Source organism: Amblyomma mixtum, chromosome 2 (genome assembly GCF_055824585.1).
Source record: "Amblyomma mixtum isolate Tamu chromosome 2, ASM5582458v1, whole genome shotgun sequence".
Lineage (NCBI taxonomy): Eukaryota > Metazoa > Arthropoda > Arachnida > Ixodida > Ixodidae > Amblyomma > Amblyomma mixtum.
In genome coordinates this window covers 284,603,310-284,618,738 of record NC_143013.1, presented here as the reverse complement: position 1 = coordinate 284,618,738, position 15,429 = coordinate 284,603,310, and the positions used below count along the sequence as shown (strand labels likewise).

The window sequence follows — 15,429 nt, the reverse complement described above, 5'->3', positions numbered from 1 at the left end:
AGCGTTGCTAGAACCATTGGTTCCAGCAACACTGTTTTGTTATATGACGTCATGACGCTTGTACTTGCGAGTTTGGCCTGTGGCGGCGATACCTGTATTTTGGTTCTTGCTCTTTTCTACGTTACAAGAGCTTTGTTGTCAGTATGAGTGGCGTTTTTGTAATCAGGAGCTGGTATTCTGTCGATACAAGCCAACTTCAATTTCTCCTCAGTGTCCCTTTAAATTTGTGTCATTATTTGTGTTCATAACTGTGTGGTCGTCTCTTTATGTTAGACATTCAAAGTGTTGAATTAATTGCTTTAGCCTGGCGAATCCATTTTCATTCATATTTCGGTTGTTAATATTTTTGATGCTCTGTTTTGTGTTGTCACATTGCATAAAATTTGTGACTTCATTTCAACTTTATCTAGGATAAATAGGAGATCTTATGCTCCCACATTTTGTGTATCATCGTTTTACTTCAGCGATGTATTTGTTATCTTTGGAGTGCTGCCGTCTAGTTTTTTTCGGGGCTCAGGAGCCTGCAAAGCTCAATGGAGCTTTTTTCTCTCGATGTTCCCTCTCGTTGTTGAGTAAATAAAATCAGCTTCAACTTCAACTTCAACCTTGGATAACTACATGAGATCGGCCTACGTCCAATAAATAACTTAAAAGCTTTTCTTCCACAGAGTTTCGGTTGAAGTTTGAGTTCACGCAGCTATAACGGTCACTATAACGCCAATGGTAAAGCTGACGTCCCTTGAAGCATACAAAAACTCCAGTAGCTATTATTTCACTCGTTGCCATTTCGGTTCATGGGGAGACAGTTAAAAGGGTGAAGCAGCATTAATTTTCTCAGCATAACCCTTTACCACATGGTGCTGACAGCAGTCTGGCTGGTACGAAGATAGCAGAGCGCGTCTTAAGAAAACTGTTCATTTAGGCGAATATGCATCTACAGAGGGCAGATAACCCGGCGAGGGCGATCGGGCGGAGTTCGAAGACCGGAATGTCCTCCCTCTAGGTAGCAGTGATTCATAAACCAGTGAAGTTTAGAAATAAGGCGCCTATAACACCGGTCGCAATTACTTAAGTTACCAGGACAACGCAGCAAATAGGAAATTACTAAGGTGTTCTCCATTACCTTTTTCTCCCCAATTCTTCACAATCCAACCCTCTGATTGCATCTTATAAACGCACAATGAGCAGCACTCGAGAGATTGTGTCTTTTTGCCTGACGTCCTTCGTGAATGGGATTTTATCATTTTTCCTCTGGAGGTAATTGTGCATATCCTGTGGACATTGGCTTGCACTTTCAGGCAATCTTCCTCCGTTCCCTGGGGGCACAAGGATTTTCTCACTGCCGATGTTAATATTGATTCAAATGCTTTCTCGTAATCTGTGAATGCTGTATACACCGTATGAGACGATGCCATTGGGGTAGTTCGTTCCTATTTTGTAAAGTCATGGTGATTGCTCAAGAAGACGGCGCACAGTACAGGATACAGGACGAGAGCAATATAAAGGGGCAGTCTGTAGTCTGCGCATTTCCCTACAACCTGACTCAAGGTGTAAATTTGATGTATTGTAGAATACCCTTAACAGATACCGGCCTGATCCCTTAGTTGACTACCCCACCGCGGTGGCTCAGTGGTTACGGCGCTCGGCTGCTGACCCGAAAGACGCGGGTTCGATCCCGGCTGCGGCGGATGAATTTCGATGAAGGCGAAATTCTAGAGGACCGTGTGCTGTGCGATGTCAGTGCACGTTAAAGAACCCCAGGTGGTCGAAATTTCGTATTTCATGTTATTCAGGCCCTGCCCATGTCGTTTATTTATTTATTTTTCTTTGCAAACGCACTGCATGTCATAAAACAGTCTATTTGTTGTTCAGCTTGAGTTCTGTTCATTGACCTGCCTTTAGTGCGAAGAAACTAGCAGTTTTTTCAACAGCTGATTACTAGGAGTCATTTGCAGCTCCTGACGAAGGAAACTGAGACAAATGACTCGTCTTCAATTGCTCTATGTGCTGAGTCAAGACGGCTTGCGTGGAGAAGAGTTATGGCACTCGGCTGCTGACCCGAAAGATGCGGGTTCGATCCCGGCCGCGGCGGCCGAATTTCGATGGAGGCGAAATTCTAGAGGCACGTGTACTGTGCGTTGTCAGTGCACGATAAAGAACCCCAAGTGGTCGAAATTTCCGGAGCCCTTCACTACGGTGTCCCTCATAGCCTGAGTCGCTTTGAAATGTTAAACCCGCATTAACCATAAACCACAGATGCTTATGTTTCTCTATGCCTATAGTGGAAGTCTCCGGAATAATTTCGACCACCCGGGGATCTTTATTATGCACTAACATCGCACAGCACACGGGCGCCTTTGCATTTCGCCTCCGTAGAAAACGCGGCCGCCCCGGCGGCCAGGATTCTTATTAAAACTTAGGCTAATTCTGGTTGGGCATGATGATAGCTGATAAAGAGGGCTTTCGTATCGTTTAGCCAGATTTAGACTCTGTCGGCTCTCTGCAACATGCGGGATCGTGATACCTGAGCCCTTCTATGAGGGCACTGTATGCGCTGCAGCAGAGATATACACGCACCAGCTGTGCGATAGACGCCGCCCCGTGCTGCGAGATTGCTGGTCCGCCTGCCGGCTGCACCTTGCATCCTCGGGAGCAACAAAATCCTGGAGCGAAGTTGGAGACGAGAGATTCTCTGAAGAGGACTCCGGTGGTGCAGGACTGGATATGTTGGCGCCTGCGTGCTCTACAGGGTCTTTGCCTTGTGTCTCGCCGAAGCCGTGCGAGGCATCCGCTTCGTTGTGAGTACCTGCACTCGACAAGCCATTCTGTGCGGCTTTTTTTTTTTTTTTTTTCTGAGACAGAAATGCGTTCTGGGGCATGGATTCCAAATCCTTGCGGACACACTTCAGCGTTTGCAGTTCGTGGCAAAGCTATTTCGTCCGCTCTGCACAACTTTGTCTCTCCAGGAATGAAAGTAGAGAGTGTCTTTCAGAGCGTTAACTGTCTGCAGAGCAGCATAAGTAAGAGGGTATGTTATCCATGTTATCCGGATTACCTTGGAAAAAGAGGAAGACGGAGAGGAGTAAAAAGTAGAATGCGACGCAATACGTTGCTTTAGCGGGCATTCGGTAGGAATGTCCTTGTCGTTATTGTCCAAGCATTTAATGTTGCACCCAGTGTTTTACTGCGTACTTGCAAATTTTTTCGCATTTCTTTTTCGGTACAGCGGTATTGAAGTGCAGTAATTTTCGTGAGCCTGCTGTACAAGATTCATGTTCAGTGAATAAAAAGAACTTTCAGGTGAGGGTTTTAATCGGCGATATTGGCTAATTAGCATTTTGGAATGGAACCTAAAAGGTAATAGACCGTTAGGGAGAAATGTTGATTGATTTGAGTGTTGTTAATGCTTTTTTATACAAAAGAGAAGAAAACGTCACACTAGAAAGGAGGTTCGAACCGCGGTCTGTTCTGTTAGAAAATATAACACAACACTGATCCACTGCACCCCAGAAGGTTTTTTTTTTTTTTTTTCAACAAGGGCATGGGTGGTCATGTCCATTCATTTCTGTAAAAAACAGTCGTCTTGTTGTGGTTTTTAGGACAAACTGGCGCTAAGGTCTCCTTTTCAGTGTTTCAGTGCCAAATTATTGCATTTTCACTCTTTTGTCAATAGGTATACGCTACCTGTTTCACATCGCCCCACGAGCAATTCCTGTTAGTTACTTAAAGATGCTTATGGTACCTCTTTAATTGGCTCGCCTTACATGCTTAATGTCATGTGTTCTTGTAAACGTCAATGTATCTGGTAATCTTGGAATGTGTACATATGTAAATAATTTTTTTTCTAAACACATTACTTACGTTTATGTACAGGAACGAGCTGTACAGATATTATTTGCAGTGTAACCAGCCAATGGCTACAATGCAGCAACTGAAAAGAAAACAAATAAACACAAATCCAGAACTGAACACAACTAACACAGCTAAAAGGGGGGCGGGGGGGGGGGTGCAAGGAAAGATAGCACATCAACAAAGAATCCGGCAGAAAGTTGCTTTCATTTTAAGTGTCCTTCAGCTGGAGCATCTTCTGGCCGAAATGTGTTCTGAAAGAAACTACAGGCTCAGCATTCCTCTCTAACCTGCACTTTTCCTCAGGCTGAGCAGTCCAAGCAGAAAATAATGTCGTAGGGTTCATGGGCGGGTTGATTGGCTTAAAGTATCGCACGCTGGGGAATTAAAAATAGGCTTTCTTCCGTGCCATAATAAAATTGACATTTTTGCAGCCAGTAAAGCAGTGTTCGATAGTTTCCAGTGAATCGCACAGAGGACAGCTTACAAAACAGACAAAAATATGCAGTCAGAGTGGAAGCAGCATCGATAACAATTCGTTGTATAGATTTTTACGCGAAACACCGTTTAATTACTCATTAGAAAAGCGAACTGTCAAAAAGCGGTCCGAAGCATAAACCTCCTGCATAAAACCAAGAAGCGAGTTTGGTAAAATTAGAAAACGCCCACTATTTTGAGAAGAAGGTTCACAAAGTTAAGAATGCTGTGATAATGGGATCAGAGCTGTAGCGGAAAAAGACAGAAGTGCAACTAACCTTCTCTCATATACATATGATCGTAGCGAAATTCTTTTTTTTTTAATTTATGGTGTTGATCAATGGAAAATTCTTATTGTAACCCCCTCTTACCTGAAAGAAAATTGATCAGAAAATAGAGGAAAAAATTGGTAGTGGTTTCACTCTGGTTAAACCTGGAGGATTGCGAAAGCAAGGAGAGAGAGGCGATGTGGGGCGCTCGGCAGCGGCGGCGGCCCCGGCACGCTAGCTATGCGCCGCTACTGCGCATGCGCAACTGGCGAGCGCGGCGGCGGCCCCTCTGAGTCACCCGCGCAGCGACGGCGGCGACGCGCCAGCTGTGCGCCGTCCTCGCGCATGCGCAGTATGGCCTTGCGTCAGCTCCGCGAAATGGCTCGGCGACTCGCGTAGCGTTGCTTTCGCAACAAAAACAACCACATGCCGCCTATGAGATCCGAACCCGCGACCTCCGCATGTCGTGTGCGGTGCTCTGCCAAACTAAGGTACGGCGGTGGCTGGCCAATCTTTCGAGGGTATTTATTTTGCACTTAACCTAATCTCGAGAGTGCTCACCAGCGCCACCCTCGACCTCACGTAGAGGTGCACCAAATCCAGTCCGCCAGTAGAAACATCCCTGAAAAGGTTATCGCACCGCATCGACTCGAAACTAGAGGACCATATAAACTTCGCACATAGTCGATGAAAGCTTTGGATGTCGCAACTCGTTAAAACGAAACGGTTTGTAACGAAATAATAGATATAACGAATTAATGACGATACCCTTGGAAGCTCGGTCAACACGGGCTGGAACGGGGCAACGCCTATAACGAAGTAATCGCCGGGCTTCTTCAACTGCATTGTAACGAGTTTCAACAGTTTCTAGCGCATTGTAGCACCTGCAGTTATTTTCGCTTCCAGAAACATGCTGCACGCCTGGGTTCGACAAAACAAATTGAAAGTCACTGCAGAGTAAAGGTCTGAGGATAACTTTGAAGGGCCGGGACCCGCTCCCTCCAGTGATTTCCGCTTGAATGCTTGGAGCAGAACACCAAGATATTTGGGGGAGACAAAGACACCCGACAATTCATTCCAGCATAATGGGGTGGCCTTGAGCCCCATGAACTGAACCTCAAACCCGAACTTTTACAGCAGTTCATTTGAGCGCCACAGAGTGTGCCAAATAGTTCAGTCGTGACTATCTCAGTAGTAGGCTTATCAATGGTGAAAAACGCCAAATTATCAGAGTAGGCAAACACTTCCATTTCATTGCCGAAGGCAGCGAAACTATGGATAGTGAGAACACTCGAACGGAGCGGCTTCAGGTAAAGGGCAAAGACTAGCGGTGACATAGGACAGCTTTGCTTCACGGATGACCGAATTGACACGGGCTCTGAGCTGTGACCATTAAGAATCAAGCGAGTCGAACACTTTTTGTAACTAATTTGCACCCATTAAATAAAGTTTATCTATTAGTTGCTCAGCAGCAGCAACCTGATGATCGCTTTGAATTGTGCTCTTAACCGCTCTCACAAATATTCTCCTATTTTCGCGCATGCGCAGTAGTGAAGGTTTCTCGCCGACGAATGTCTGGTAAAAGAACGGGGAATTGTGAAAGGAAAAAAAAAAGATTGCAGTGGCTGCTCTTTTTCCTCCAGCGTGCTACACAATTAAGGAATACTACGTACATGTGCTATGAAAATGTGCATGGAACAATAATGTCGTTACAAACCAAATACATACGTAATACATGCCACAACCGTAAAGCAATGATATACAAAAAAAAAATAAATAAAAACCCGAAATGGATAAATCTGGGCAACTATACCGCCATATTATCTTCGTCTTCTACAAAGCCTCATACTGTCAGAACTTTTCATTCCCTTTTGGAAGCTCCTTTGATTGGCTGGAGATCCTTCCTGTCGAACCCACTACCTTCATTCGTTTCGTTCTCTCTTTTCCCGCCTTAACCCTCTATATGATTTGGACAAGCCAAGCTCGTCATAAGCCGACCATCATTTCTGGCTCACGACGAGTCCAGCTTGTCGTGAGTTTTCTGGCATTCAGTGTCAGGTTTAAGAACTGGGTTCGTCCAAAGCATTTTTTTTTCTCTTTGCCGACAGATGGCAGCACGAGTACTAAAGACCTAAAGCTAAAGAACAATTTGGCGCAATTTTCGAAGAAAAAAAAAGCGTGCGTTAGGAGGTTAATATGGAAGTTGAAGTCTATACTCAGTGCAAGGTGTTTCTGCCAATATTCATCACTTATTAACACCGAAAAAACCGAAAAAAAAGGAGAAAAAGAATAATGAACGAGACGAACGCTACTTTGAGTGGATGATCTCCTCTTCTCTTCTTCAAAGGCAAACCGAGGACCCAGTGCAACCGAACAATGCGGAAAACACAGAACAAGGTCCTTTACTTCCTCCTTTAAGAACATTGGCATAGAGAAAATTTCTTTGTTTTTGTCTGAGTAATGTTGCATAGTGTTTCCGTGGGGAGAGCAATGTTTCCTTCATGATTTCGTTTCAGATCAAAAAGTGTGCCGCTGGCTTACACGCTGTACGAATCGAGAAATGCCACGTTGTATGAAGCGCCGCCGATAATAGTTCTGGACGGACTCTTCGGCAACAGGGACAACTGGAGCGAACTTTCTGAGAGGATGGCACGTCTCACGGGAAGAAACGTGAGATTTGTATGCTTCGACCTAGGCCAATCACGTTTTCTTTGTATTTTTTACTTCTCGTCTATTCTTGTATTGTTCTTTTCTTTAGGCGGTCGATTACGGAAGTAACTTGATGATGAATTCGGCCATTCCGGTTGTGCATGACGGAATGACTTTTTGGTACGAAGTAACCTTTATTGGAACGAGTTCTTCGCCCTGAAGCCTGGTGGCAACTAGAACTACAAGGCAGCCCTATTCTGCCACGAAGAGCCGGTTTGAATGCAATTATTATCTTTATTCCATTAGCCATCATACACTAGTGACAGAATATACATTGATGCATACTGTTTAGCCGTATAAATGTCGTGCCGGAATAATGGGAAACAAAGTGTGCCGCTTATTGAGCGTGAATATACCCTGCGCAATCAGCTGCTTGCTTTTGACATGACTTATTAGCACGAGAGCCGGTATCAGTCAGCCGGGGTACATATTGGATGCTTGTAGTTCCATTGTTGGTCTCCTTAAATGCCTAATTCCATTTACTTGTGTGTGTGTGTGTGTGTGTGTGTGTGTGAAAGAGAGAGAGTGAGTGAGAGAGTGAGAGAGAGTGAGTGAGTGAGTGTGTGTGTGTGTGTGTGTGAGAGAGAGAGAGAGTGAGTGTGTGTGTGTGTGTGAAAGAGAGAGAGTGAGTGAGAGAGTGAGAGAGAGAGTGAGTGTGTGTGTGTGTGTGTGTGTGTGTGAGAGAGAGAGAGAGTGAGAGAGAGTGAGTGTGAGTGTGTGTGTGTGTGTGTGTGTGAGAGAGAGAGAGAGAGAGAGAGAGGAGCGAGAGAGTAAATCAAGCACTTATAAGGCCCCAGCTGCCCTCTGCAGGTGTACGCGGTGGATGCGCGCAACCACGGCGACAGCCCGCACACCCCCGACTTGGACTACGCCCTCATGGCCGCTGACGTGGAGCGCTTCATGCGCGAACAGAACCTGCCCAGGGCGGCCTTCATAGGCCACAGCATGGGAGGCAGGACGGCCATGCACCTCGCCTTCTACTCGGTGAGCAGCACAACCTGCTTCTTCTCTTCGACACGGGCTCCTTAAGAAACAGTTATATCGCGAAGGCGCTCAGTGGACCTCAGTGCTGTAGCTACTTTAAGGGGTGCTCGCGTACAGGGCGTCGAGGCAGCTTCACCGCTGTCCTTCAAGCATTGCGGACAAAACAGAATCGGATGCGCAGGATGCTGTCTGGAAGGTCTTTAGCTGTGCGCACTTCTCACTTCGTGCCGCATTTCATTCCGTCGAGCCGATGACGATGACAATAGAGATGGCGTTGGATGAGCTTATTAAGGGTAATTAAGCCATTCATATAACGACTATCTAAAGCATATTTCTTTGCTATTCCCACCTCGCTTCAATTATTCCGTCAAAATACTGCAAATGTAATTACGGACTTGCAATTACTCAATGTAACGATAAGAAACAAATTTACGGAGACGACCATTGCGACCCCTATGGTGTGCATTTCTTCCCTTCCTTTTTTTTTTAATGAGGGCTATACAAGTACAGACACTTTTGAAAATTCTGCTCGATAAACTGCGGGCTAGAAACCTCGGAGAGGAAGTCTTAAAAGCATTCTTCAGTAAAAAGGCCTGCGAGTGCTGTCTCATGTCGCACTGATCACTGGAGTGTATGCGCAGAAGAGTACCCACAATCTAATTTCCCTTTCCCTTCTGCAGCCCTCCCTTGTCGAGCGACTGGTCGTGGTGGACGTGGGCCCGTCCACGATACCGGCTCTGGTGGGCAACTACCTGGTCCCCCTGCAGCTGGACTCGATGGACGCCGTCCTCCCGCGTCTCTCTCCGCATATGAGCTTCGAGGACGCCCGCAGAGAAGCCGATCGCTTCCTTGCCAGTCGGGCAGCCCTCGAGGTGCAGTTGTCCTCACGTGGTATACCATTTGCAACAGGACCGCGAAAGAGAGGCGTCATAGCTGCTTCGCTTGTATATGAACCAACCAAGTTAAGGTCACTGCGGGGCAAACCCTTATAAAAATGGTCTATAGACAGTCTATAGACAGTCTATAAACTTTTTATTGACTCTGTTGGCTTCCTATAGATATTGCTTTTTGTCTGTCCACAGTCCATAGACTGTCTATAGACAAAAGTCTACTAAAAGTGTATGGCCATACATCTATAGATTGTCTACAGACTGTCTATGACATTTGTACTGCTTATAGACTGTTCTCTAGGATTTGTCTCTAGACAGTCTATAGACTTTATAGACAGAAGTCTATAGACACTCTACAGACTGTCTGAAACTTTTTTTATAAGGCAAGGTCTTTTCGAGGTAATCAATAGTTGTCTTGCGTCAGGAACACCCACTCAGTTGCTGTCTTTCTACGACAGCAGTTTTAGAAGCCGAGCATTTTCCTTCCTTGATTCTTTTCATATTCGTCGCCAGGCTTATGCTCATAGGTTTTGGCTAGTATCGATAGTTTACCAAGCACTAATCGCAAAGATACTACTCTAACTGAAAACGAGGCCTATATAGGCTAGGAAAGAGCAAAAAATGAAATGCAGATGTCGCCACCATCGACGATTTTCGCAAAGTAAGGTTAAGTGGATCCCTGAGGCCAGGCTACACCATCTAGTTCCAGTCCCTTGCGGTCTCGACGTCCCAAGTTTGAATCAAGTAGGAGGAAAAGATGTTCTAATTATGTTTAGGATGTTAAGCAGGATGTATTTTGCTGTCAAACAAGCCAGTATAGCCGGAAAGGGCCGTACAATCAATTTTAGTAATATAAGAAAAAAGTGTGTAGAGTCGTCCGATGAATGTACATTTGTCCTTGTTAGGGAAGGCTTGACTGCACTCTTGTAGAGGTTGATAATAGTTCGCGTGCTTGAAATCTTTCTCAAAATCGGTGGTTCTCTAAACGCGCTGTACAATGTATCGTTTTGCGTTTATTTTTTGCAGCCTATATACTTGTTCTAGCTGGGCCCTAACTTCACCTTCAGATTTGAGAACCTGCACCTGCGTTGGCAACTGTGGTTTCGCGCATAAAACCCGCCATATAACGTCTTCTGCTGTTGGAGATGGAGAAAAAAATAAAAATAAAAGAAGTCTCGTTAGGGACAAAAAGGGTGCTTCTCCCAAGACTGCCAGCAATTTTTTAAACACAGACCTTGTGAGTTGGAAGAGCGCTTTTTAGGCACATAACATTTGTCAGCGTTGTAGCGCATCAGAATACAGCTAAGACGTGCTAGCTAGCAGGTCGTTGAACTGATACTGAATAGTTAACTTTTGAACAAGTGCTGTTTTTATCGCGAGGCTTGTAGCCCACCGTGAGTAATATATCATTTTTTATATTTTCAAAATTGCCATTCTACAGCGTATGCAATTTTGGGGCCGCGGATGGACGATCGAAACGCGACTAGCAAGAGCGCTGACCAAGGAACCTAAGAGTACTAGTTAAAAAGGTAATTATTCAATATTAGTTAACCATCCTCCTAATTAGCCTGTCTTAGCTCTATTCTGACGCACTGCATCGCTGACAGTGCTATGCCAAAAAAAGCGCTCTTCTAACTGAAATAACTATTTTTAAAACATTGCTAACAGTCTTAGGTGAAACACGCCTGTATAAAATGTGCGCTGTTGACGGTGTTGTTTCTCCTCTTCTGGCAGAACCCGTCCATCCGAGAGCTCATTCTGGCGAACTTGCACAAGAGCGGCGACAAGTACGGGTGGAAGGTGAACGTGCAGACCGTCAGGGAGCACCTCCCCAAGCTGATTCACGCCGAGCACCTGAAGGGTCGTCGCTCTGACGTCACAGCACTGTTCATCCGCGGAAAACTCTCCCCCTACGTGACGTGAGTCTTCAGACTGGCTCCTATGCCGAATCTTTGGCGTGCACACATGGAGGGAAACGTACATTCATAGAAGGTTGTGGCCGAGTACTATACTACACCATGGTGGCCAAATGCTAACTACTCTGGTGAGGGAGTGCGTTTTCGGTTCTGGTCACCAAGATCAGGTCGAACCCCAGGTCTGGCCAGGCAATACCATCGACACGTGGAGCTTTTTTTTTAACCCGGTGGAGGATTGCGCGGCGCCGGGATTCGAACCCCGATCCTCTTTTGCACGTTAAGCGGATGCTCTCCCTCTAAGCCATCGTTGCATCATTACATTACATTACATTACAAGCGTACATTAGTGGGTTACACACTTCCAACCATGACTCTGAGAAAAAAAAATACAAGCGATAGTTGAGCTTCGCAGTGTGGTTCGATATATCTGGGTAGACGACCTTGTGCCCAGCAGCAGGACGACAGTCGCTGAGCCGTCGTGTAAAGAAGGTACAGGCCCGTGCACAGTTGACAACTTCGTTGTTATGTTATGTTACGTCTTGTTATGTTATGTGCTGCACGTGGGCTACTCAGTGAGGGACGCTGCAGCGGAATAAAGAATTGATTCCAACCACCTTGGGTCCTTTACGGGGACACTCTGAGGAAATCGGAGGCGGTCGATACAGAGAGATTACCACATTATAGCTACAAAAACACCACTTTCAATGAAAAGGAAGCTTAGTTAAAAAAAGGCAGAAGAAAATGAAGTACAGGTGTCGGCATCACCGGCCGATTTCGCAAGCACACTGTGCTGCGAAACATAGTTTTATGTGCGCGGATCCCAGAGGCTAGGCTACACTTCTATTCACTGCCAAACGATGGCCACCGAGTCCTTTTTGAGTAGATGTCAGGAGTTTGAATTCAGTGGCAAGAAAAAAATTGAATTTTAATTGAAGTAATTGAACTCAAACTGAGGGCGGGAGAGAACGAGCACTAAATTCCAACAATTTATTGTGAACCGCTGGGCGGTAAATATACATGAATTGGGCACGCGTGGGAGCAGAAGAACCTTTTAGTGATGATTTCGTAGATATTACAATTCCTCGCGAAATGGCGCGACAGGTGGTTTTGCGATATACGGGTCACTTAATCTGTCTACGACTTTTGACTAAGTAATTTCGCGGGTAAGCTTAAACCCGTTCTTAGCGATAACAGGGCATGCTTCATACATAGATTTGCACTCGAATTTTCTGCAGTGCACATCAAGAAAACCGAATTTTTCATTTATTTTCTTTGACATTGTTACGGTGTTCACCGAGGCGATCGTTCAAGCACCTTCATCTTTGAACGACACATTTCTTTCCGCGAGTAAGCGGAATGCTGTACACAATCGCTTCCGTAGATTCAACAAACTTAGTTTCGTGGTTTTTAGCGCACACATGCTCTTTTGAAGGGCCTGATCTTGTTACTCTAAGTAGTTTCTGCAGTTTACCTGGAGCTGAGAAAACGACTTGGACGCTAGCCCAATGTTCAATTTTCTTAAAGCGATGGGACAATGCACTGAATGACGGCTAGATTCTGCTTACTGGCATACAGAGGAGGTGAGCTAGGTTGAGTAGAACAGATTTATGTCAGGAGGCTTTAATCTAGACGACACTTACACCCAACACATAGGAAACCTAGCTTTAGTTAGCATGTGTACTTGTTTGTCAAAGGTGCCGCCATTAGCTGGGGATAGGATTTTCTTGAGGCATATGAGAGGCATAACTTCGCAATTTCCCTCTTGGCAAGTTTCGAATGTGCTGATTCATACGTACCAGTGTCTTGTTAGCTCGTGGTTCATACTTCCAGGAAATCTGGTTGTCAAAAAAAAAAAAGTAAAAGCCTGATATTAAGGAATCGAATACTGTCCTGTCACGGCATCTCATTGGTAACGGCTATAGAAGCGAAAAGCTTGCGCATACGTGTTAGTGGCTTCGTGTTTATTTAGTGCCCCGCGGTTCGCTATAATTGAATTAATGTGTTACCAACTCGCCCAAACAATGCGAATATCAGATGCACTTTTGGTTTCGCGCCAAAGTCCTGCCGTCTCTCTTTTCACCCATCTCTTTAACGTTCAAGTGTTTGAGCAAAGTTAGCAGTCAAGATACTAAAGAAAGAAAGAAAAAGAAAGGAGGAAAGGTTTGCGCATGCTAGACGAGTTCAACGGGGAAAGCCCAGCGGGCTGGTGGCATAAATTACGTCGGATTGAAGAGCCTTGTACTGCGGGAACGGCTGAGGTAGTCGTAGAAGAAGCGCAGTGCACTCGAAATGACTTATCCGCATTCAAGGTAACTGCGATATTAGTGTTGGCGGCGCAGAACAGCAAGTTAGAGAAGGCTCGTGTTTATTGCTTGTATATGAGATGTCAAGGTCAAGGACTACGGGTGTAGAAAGGACGAGGTACAAAGGCTTGCGCACAAGGAAAATTTTTCACAGTGTGCAAAGCTAACCAAGAGGGGTCACGACCTTCTCTGAACGATAGCAGTGGGTCGGGCCCGTAGATTGTGCACGATGGCCCACAGGAACTCATGCAGTACTACCATTGTCGGAAGTACAGAAATTAGCGTACGATTAACTATGCTAGCAGGCAAAACCATTTCACCCGAATTGCAAAAACCGATATATATGCATAAAGCTGGAGAGGCCCTACGAGGTGCCCGATCTCAAATCTCCGTTTCAAGTATACAAGTATAAGTTGCAGCGTCGGTTGATTATATATATATATATATATCAACCTCACACTGCAAGGGAATGAATGCGTTCTAAGATGGTGCCTTGAGCAGCATGGCCTCGTCACCGGGGGGTTTTCACGGGCGTGGAAAGACCAAGATATGCGCCAGTAGCATGCGGATGAGTAATGAAGCTTAAAATGTTACTCCGCTGGTCGCTTAGGCGCCTACGGTAAACAAAGTTGAGAGAGGGATTGTTTGGAAAGAAACAAATAGGCTTCAATGACTGTACAGCAGTATGCCTCTGAGTGACCTTCGATAATATATTCGCTGGCTTTCCGGAGCATTTCCACTGATAGAAAGTCTGTTGTAGGAAAATAAAAAAAATGCATATGAATTTATGTCGAATGTAAAAAGAGAGCATTCTTGTTCTCTCGATATGAAAAGGTATTCCATTTAACAATTCATACATACGCGAACGATAAGCGTGAAAAACGTATACGTCCCTCCATTTAGCGACATAGATAACACAATAACATAGCGCAGGGTACAGCATTATCGCTGAGCACCATTATTCTTCAATAAAACGCAAAATATATTTTTACCATTGTTTCAAACGTCACCGCGTGTGCTATTAAAAACTGATTTCGTTTCGTTCCCCACGCCTTCATACGCAGTTTTCAAGCGGCGTTGACGTATCCTTAGCAGCAGCTATTCCATTTCGAACTCCGGACCCGAACCCGTACCCAGGACGTTTTATCAATTTTATTCTTATTGCTTTCCCCCGCTTCCCCCCCCCCCCCCCCCCCCTCCTGCCCCTTTCGTCTTTGTTCGCAGGATCGCAGAGCATAGCGCCATCCGGCGGGCTTTTCCCAAAGCTCGCATCATGCCTGTGGAAGGTGCAGGGCATTGGGTCCACAAAGACAAGCCCGCTGTGTTCTTGGAGATGATCAAGGACTTCATGGCGCAGCCACTTATGTAGCCAACGTCCACGCTTGTATTATCGTGGTCGGTGCGCTTCTTGTCGGTGCATATAGTGACAACAAGTACTGAGTAAACGTTACAAGCCGGCCAAATAAAAAAGTGACAAAGTTTGCCTAGTTCGAACCGCTATAAGCGGCCTAAAGCAGCAAATATGAATCCTTCCTTTCACGGAAGAAGGGAGGCAGGGGCCTCCGAAGCATAACCCGCATGAAAACTGTTGGCTTTCGCGCAGTATACTTGAATTAGATCGCGCACAATAGCATTAGCCTGTTACGCCAATGCCTGGAAACGTATTGAGAAATCTCCGCGTAATCTCATGTAATTTGTGCCGCCAAAAGATTTGCATTGTCTGGCGCAATGCAAGAGCGTTTGAGGAAATGGCTAAGGACCCTATTGCTAACTTATTCGCACATCATATGTGGCTGCGGATTTCATCACAGGGCACCAAGATGGCAACGTGGGTTGCATGCAGAATAAACTCGAGTTATTGATACCTTAGCGGAAGTTACGTGAAGATGGACATAGGCAAGACGTTTACAGTAAATCACCGAAAGGAGAGCACCGTAAAATCTGGTATATAATTCACGGGTTATGTTTTTCTAATTTTAAATTATAGGCTTGAGGGTCTAATATATAGGTGCAGTCTACACAGTATTTCGTT

At 45.4% G+C, this 15,429-nt stretch overlaps 1 protein-coding gene across 1 annotated transcript; it reads left to right on the top strand.

The window, feature by feature from the left end:
* The first annotated feature begins 1,445 nt into the window (after positions 1-1,445).
* On the top strand, positions 1,446-14,766 carry LOC149364315 (sn-1-specific diacylglycerol lipase ABHD11-like). Its single transcript, XM_089568667.1, has 6 exons — positions 1,446-1,510; positions 7,112-7,265; positions 8,115-8,288; positions 8,969-9,160; positions 10,913-11,097; positions 14,622-14,766. Exons 1-6 carry the CDS (start codon positions 1,446-1,448, stop codon positions 14,764-14,766), a joined length of 915 nt encoding a protein of 304 aa, XP_089424793.1.
* Positions 14,767-15,429: the final 663 nt, after the last annotated feature.